The sequence below is a fragment of the Benincasa hispida genome, chromosome 9 (genome assembly GCF_027475165.1).
Source record: "Benincasa hispida cultivar pf3 chromosome 9, pf3_genome.v1.1, whole genome shotgun sequence".
Classification (NCBI taxonomy): Eukaryota; Viridiplantae; Streptophyta; class Magnoliopsida; order Cucurbitales; family Cucurbitaceae; genus Benincasa; species Benincasa hispida.
The window spans coordinates 12,438,826-12,446,387 of record NC_143486.1 but is presented as its reverse complement, the minus strand read 5'-3'; the positions used below and the strand labels follow the sequence as shown (position 1 = coordinate 12,446,387).

Sequence of the window (7,562 nt, the reverse complement as noted above, 5' to 3'; positions counted from 1 at the left end):
TTTTCATATAAGGAAAGATAATACTTTTGTTCAACCAAACAAGAAACTGAGATTAGATTTCTCTTGATATTAGGAACTACATATACGTTATTGATAACTTATAGAAATACAAGTTATTTATACCATATTATTTAAAATATGCGGCAAAAAGAGGGAAAAAGTTGCGTCGAACTTATAGAAATTGACTTAGAAACGCAAAAGTTGTAAAATTTCGAAAGCACACCCGCTAAACCCATTGTGGTGGCAAAAAGGGATGTCCAAGTCTTTGTTTTGCAGGAAACAGGTATCACTGCATGCAATGATCGCTAGAGGACAAAAAGAGCAACGCATGCAACGATTGATAGTGGCCTGAAAAGAGCAACGCATTTGCACTGTATGCGACGATCGACCATGTACAAAAAGAGCAAGCATTTGCATCGCATGTGTCAACCGACCATGGATAAAAAGATCAACGCAATTGCACTGCATGTGGCGACCGATCGTAGATGAAAAGAGCGACGCATTCGTAGGGATTTCTGAAATTGTACAGCTTTTCTGTTGTACAATCTGACAAATTGAATGTAGACCAGAGCAAATGTTTCCACCAAGCGGTGGCAGAAAAAGTAACTTTTCAGAGCGGGACCACTGACGAAAGAGGTGCCAAGGTCTATAAATAGCTACATCAATTCCAAAGAGAGGAGGATGGTCTGAAGAGACATTGATAGAGAATCCGAAGGAGGTTGGTCTGAAGAGATATTTAGAGAAAATCTGGGAGAAAGACGAGACAAGTTCGAAAGGAAGTCTCGGGAGCCAGAAATTCATTCACAATCCCGAAGAGAAGCTCTGTGCAAAGATCATTTCCACCTGAGGAACTATCCTAAGAAGGAAGTTTTCCACCTCACTCCTCCTACACGTCGGCAAGCAAATCAACTTCGTCCGGGATCCGTGTCAAGACATTGACACGCTTTCCTTATTTGTTCTCACTTTCTATTCATCAACTGTTGTTCATTTCTAATTTTTCATTCATCCATCTGTAACAAACGCTTTGTCTTTTAATATCATTATCATATTCATCGTCATTTCTCTGTTCACCACCATACATTCATCTTTCATTTCTCTCACTATGTGTAACTAATCCTCCAGGGTAAGGGGGAAGGATTAAGCAAGTAAGCTAATCATTGTTGAAGAAATCAGCTAAGTTTAGCTAACACATGTTCAATGACATCTTCATCTGTGAGAGTAGAAGTGAAGATGTTAATCCACCTCTCGAAAGAAGGTTGATAGAATGCGTTAACTAAAGCAAGAAGTATTTCCAGAGATGGAAACAACCTTGCATTCGCAACGTTCATCCCTAATTCACCATAGAGATATGGGAACGCGGCCGATCACTGAGAGGTGTAAGCCAAGGGAAAGCGGAACCTTAGTTGCATCCTCAACAGGATTGACGAACTTGCGATGTCCTTTCCCCCAACCCATTCTCTTTCTGATACATTTACCAAGACTTGCCATCGCATCACATCATACACTTGCACAACTTCACAGTTATTCATTTATTGTTTATTTGTTTGTTTATTTATTTATTTGTGACCACATTTTATCTTTTTCAAACACAATTCATTATTATTTTTTTTTCGATCGTACAAATTGTTTACAAACTACAGGACACGAGACTTTAAGGCATCAACCCCAGTAATTTCATCCTTGAAATTGCTTGTTTCGGTCTAATTGCTCGATTTCCTACAATTAAACATAAAAAACATCAAAGGTCACAAATTAAACATAACACTAACTAAATTCTAAGCTTAAAGAATGCACTTTTGGAGTGCATTTCACTTATGGTGAAGCTTTAAAGATTGAAAATTCGGGGAGTAAGTCCTTGCTTAAAAGGGTTTAAGAGTTGTTATCCGGTGATCATTGTTGATGGCATTCATTTGAAGGGTAAGTACAAAGGTACAATGTTGGTTGGTGTTGCAATAGATGGTAATAACCAGATATACCCTTTGGCATATGTTATCATCGACAATGAGACCGACCAATTATGGAAGTGGTTTATGATGTATTTGAAAGCTGCAATTGGGGAATGCCCTAATCTTGTATTTATTTCAGACTGACACCAGACTATTACCAATTCAGTTGATGTTGTATTCCCAACAACATTTCATGGACTTTGTACATTCCACTTAAAGAGAAATATCGATAAAAACTTCAAGGATGAGGTGGTGAACGAATTGTTTGATAGTGCAGCAAGAGCATATCTGGAGTATGCGTTCTTTCTCTCGTTCTTCCTCTCCCTTCTTCCTATCCTTTCTTCCTCTTATTTCTTCCTCTCGTTTCCCCCCTCCCTTCTTCCTCTCCGTATTTCCTTTAATTTATTCATAAACTCTAAACCTAAGGCCGATTTATAATATCAAATGAAAGCGTAAACCTAACTCACAATTTGTACCAGTGTTACCTTAACTTTTGGAGGTGTATAAAGGAGCAACTACATAGTTGATTGTATTGTTGCCATTCGACGGTACAGATTTGAATTAGACGTATGCAAGTTACCAGTGGAAGAAGACAAGAGGGAGAAAAATGTTGTACTGAGGAAGAGGAAAGAAGATGAAGCGAGAGGAATGAGGGAGTCAGACTGAAAATTAAAATTTAAAACATTCGGTTTCCGTTTGATGAAGAACGAGAGGAAGGCATGAGAGCAACGAGTCCAAAACGAGAAGAATGCACGAGAATCTAGAATGTGTGTGTGATATCGAGTGCTTTGGGGTCTAAACGGACATTTCACATGCAGTTGACATCATCAAAAGATCAATTTTCGAGTGTTTTTGAAAGGTAAGTCAAATTTCGAGTGGGCCTCCAAATTTGACCTATCCGTACAAATTTTCCAATAAAGATCTAATAGAGAGTGTAACTACTTTACTAATGTGTGGAAAAAGAAAAGTGAATTGTTACTTTTGGGAAATAAAATATTACAATGGAAAGAGATGAAAATCTTCAAATCACCAAAACAAATTACTTTATATAAAGCCTCGATCTACGCTTTGGATTCTATCTAAAATAAAAAAAACTAAGAACGGGCTAATTTACATAAATTAACATAAATAAATATTATGATTACAAGATTCGACACAACCAAACTCTTCGTCAACAAAAAAAAAACAAATCGAAAGAGTGCATAGAAAATTCTTACATCCACCCACCACTAAATTTTATAACTGTTTCAGGAGATGGGACAAACAGTGGTGGTAGATAGTAGTAAATTTCTATTGTGTAGTCGTTAAATATTGTTAGACGACGACACACGAGACAATAGATGTGGCAGATCTCACGAACCTAGATATTGTGTCTCATCGTCTACTGACGGATTGCCGGTCGGATCACCGGCTCAAGAGAGGAAACCATCGTTCTTGAAAGTAAGATTGATAAGAGATCATGAAAAGGAGAAGAACCAACAAAAACCCGACGCCCCACGGCGTCCCTCCAGCGCGGTGGAGCGAATCTCTTTCCGGTAGAGGGATGAGGGACGGCAAGCGGCCGTTTTCGGTATTGGAGAGCCAGTGGACAACGAGGAGGAGGAGGAGCGGCGAGACGATGAGGAGGAGCTTGAGTTGATCGAAAACGCCTTCGACGGCGGACTCGTAATTGGAGTACCAAGAGAAGGATAAGAACATGAGGAGGATGAGGAAGAAGAAGCAGAGATGAAGAGGAAAAGTAGGCTGAGAGTGGGAATTTGCGGCGGAGGAGCCTTCGTTGGAAGCCATGGACGCGGCTTTGAGAGCTTTCTGAGGGGATTTAGGAAGAAAAAATGGTGTGTGTTTTGGTTTTTGGTTTTATGTATAGGACTTGTTTTGTTGGTTTTTTGGAAAATTTTCTGTGGTTATAAGGGCTTTATATATAAGTGGGAAACAGAAATTTGGGATTATTATACCTTACTTTTATCTCTCTCTCGTACATATATATATTTTAATATTTACCTTAAATAGTCTATGTTTTATTGACTTTTTGATAGAGTTTTATGTCAGAACATGAGTTATACTCTCTGACATTAATATGATATCTTGAAAATTTTGTAGTGTGAATAAAAAAGGAGTATAGTCCTCACATATATACTAGAAATTAACGTATTTAAGATATATTTGGATTGACTAGATTAAAAAGAAAGTTTTTCAAAACAAATCATTTTTATTTTAATTTTTTTTGATAAAAAAAAGTGTAAAATACATTTTGAAAATGTGTCCTAACCTATTTTGAGTTGTTGCTAAATATTTCAAATTTTTTTCTAAAATAACTTATTTTTAAAATTGAACATATGAAAAGTTAAAACAAACCGTTAAATAAGTGGTGCCTAATCTAATTTTTTCACTGTTGTTTAAGCTGATATTTCTTTTTCAAAGACTGATGTGAGAATTACATGTTTGAGATTGATTTTGAAAAGTTAAATTAAAATAACTGTTGTTATGTTTGAAATCACTTCGAAATAAACTTTCAATCACTTAAATTCAGTTTAATGTTTAATTTTACACTAATGCATTTTTCATTCTATTAAAATTGATTTTGAATGATTAAAACCATTGTTGGAGTGATTTAAAAAATGATAAAAAATTGATTTTAGCTAGGGGTGTTAGTGGTTGGATTGAGTTGGGTGGAAAGACTTTTTAGACTCAACCAAATTATTCGGACCATACATTTCTTTAACCCAAATAATCTTAATTAAAAAATGAACCAAACCCAACCCAACCATGAAACATTTGGGTTGGGTTGGTTCGGGTTACTCGAATAATTTATTGAAATTTTTATTCTAAAAGAAGCTAAATGTTAATATGTAAAAATTTGATATAATTATTTTCATATATTGAATTAAGAATAAAACTTAATTTCAATTTATTTAATGAAAAAATTCTTTTCAAAGTGCTAAAAAAATCATTTTAAAGAGTTGTTGGAGGATAAATTATAAAAAAAATAATGAAAGTAAATAAAACTAAAATAAATATATGTATATATAATTGTATCATAAAAAAAATATAAACATTTTAAAGTGAATATATAATAAATTCGGGTTTGTTTGAATTATTTTAGATGACCCATGAACCAATCTAACCCATAAATTTTTTGTTTATTTGAACCCAATCCAATCCAAAATGAACAAATTGAATTGGTTTGATAGAATTTTTTGGGTCATCGAATTGTTGAACACCCCTAATTTTATTAAAATCACTCGAAAACCTACCCATAAATAAATTATTTAGGAAGGGAAGATGCAATTGGAGTATTTAAAATGTAGTTCTTCATCAAAAGGATTGATGTCTATACTTAATTGTTGGGTAGGCGTTAGTATTATTGTTCCTTTTCCCTTAAAAGAAAGAAAAATATTTGGGTTTCTTAATCAAAACAGAGAATTATTCAACTTTGGTGGTTACAATTATTGAATACTCAAAGGAAAGAATTCAAGTAACACATAAAAATTGAATATTCAATAATACTTGCTCATGAAAATTTAATTTTATTACATTTTAAATACTCAATGAGTAATTCAAGTAACACATAAATTTTTATAAAAAAAAATCTTGAATTTTTAATACTTTATACTGATTGTAAAATTAAAATTTTGATCTAGATATTACTAAAGCATCAACAAATTGAATGTCCAAAATTTCTATTTTAAATATATATAAAAAATGAAAGAAATTTGAATTGGGTATGGACAAAAATTCAACAAGATCAACCTTTATCATAAGGCTTATATTGTAGACAAGAAAAAAAAATCTTTTCTCTAGCAATTTTTTCCCATGATGTGAATAGGAATAAGCTCTTCAACTCAATTCATGGCCAGAAACACAATATTTTTTTTTCCCGATAATTCATTCATAACAAAATTTTCAAGTTGAACAACCAAATACAGAAAAATCAAGATAAAAAATACAAAAAATACAAAAAAAAAAAAAAATTGAAGGCCGTCTGAAATGTTGATTGACCCAACAACTTAAATCAATGGGTAAAAGTAGACTTCCTCTCACTTATGGGTTTCAAATATGAAAAACTCTCAACGAGTGGAAATAAATATTAATTGAGGAGGAAATAACACTGCAGGAGTTTGAACATGACTTCCTAAACCAATATGCTCCGAAACTGTCTTAAATCATCAATTGACCCAAAATCGTAAACTAATAAATAAAGATAGATTTAATATTGTATCGTCTAACACTTTATATACACTCTTATCTAACCAATTATACATGCGATATTGCTTAAATCTATTTCATATCACTTTTTAAGTATAAATTCCAATACAAAAGAGTTAAATCTAAGTCCAATCACATCGGACTAAAGTTTTCCCCACCAATATAACAAAACAAAATGGGAAAATGAAAAATATATATATTAAGTAGAAGAAAAAAAATATCATAGAACTCACAAAAGAAACACTAAAATTGGACAAGAGAACGAGGATACTTCCAAAGGACGGTGGTGGCTTTGTATGGTCGAGATTCGAGTCAGAAACTATTAACCAATAAGAACACGCCACGTACGACCGACCATGCAGCGACCTAGGCAATCCCGTTATTACATGTCCTTAGAAAAAAGTAATTATTAAAAAAGAAAAAGAAAAAGTCAGGAAAAAAGACATAGAAGGTGGAAAAAACGATGGCCACGTCATTTTATCACTTACTTTTTTCTAAAAAATATTTTTAATTATGTGATTGGGCGTAATCCAATAGCGCACTGACAAGTTTCCTCTTTAAAATAAAATGCGTTAATTAAATATGTTATAAAGCATGTTATAATTAGTTAATGACTGTTCCTTGACGAAGCTTAGTGTCTAGAATATTCATTTTAAAGTTACCCGTCTGTCATGTATTGGGGGTGAATGGGGGGTCGTTTTAGTACTGTTGCGCTTGTGACGTGCTTCATTTATTTATTTATTAATTGTTGTATTTGTATAGTTATATTTAAATATAAAGTTTGAAGCATATATGGTAATGAGCACATTAAAATTAAAAAAAGAAAATTTTAGGTGACTTTATAAGGTTATTTGGATTCGTGTCCTTTTGTAGTTTTGTATTTTAAATTAACAAAATAGACGTTTTTGGTTTCTTAGTTTTGGCCCTAATTTTCATTTGGTTCATAGATTTCAAAATATCATATTTTTACTTAGGTTTGGAGTTTGATTTAAATTTATTACATAAATTTTAAAATATTACAATTTTATCCTCGTAGTTTTGTTTCACTTTGGTCTCTAGGTTTCAAGATTTGTACTTTTAGCATTAATTTTTTTTACTAAATGGTCACTTTCGATTTTTTAAATTAATGTTTATTGATTAATTTAAAATAATTATGAAGTAGTATTTAAAAATGATTTTTAATAGTGATAAAAAAATAGTAAAACTTAATTAAATATAATTTTTCTACGTTCACTTTTAGAAAAGAATATGTTTCCAATGCTCACTATCTATTGCATTAAAAAAACAAACTTTAAAAAAGCATGTTACTAGACTATGCCCTATCATTCTTTACACACCACTCTAGCAACTCTATACTTCTTTTTAACTTTTTACATGTGATATTTAAAAACTTATATCATCACTCTTTTA

General features: G+C 32.6%; 1 protein-coding gene across 1 annotated transcript; it reads right to left on the bottom strand.

Annotated features, from left to right (window-relative positions):
* Positions 1-2,966: 2,966 nt before the first annotated feature.
* On the bottom strand, positions 2,967-3,847 carry LOC120086305 (oxidoreductase/transition metal ion-binding protein). The gene has a single exon (XM_039042874.2). The coding sequence runs from the start codon at positions 3,732-3,734 to the stop codon at positions 3,351-3,353; it is 384 nt and encodes a 127-aa protein (XP_038898802.1). The 5' UTR covers positions 3,735-3,847; the 3' UTR covers positions 2,967-3,350.
* Between the last annotated feature and the right edge of the window lie 3,715 nt (positions 3,848-7,562).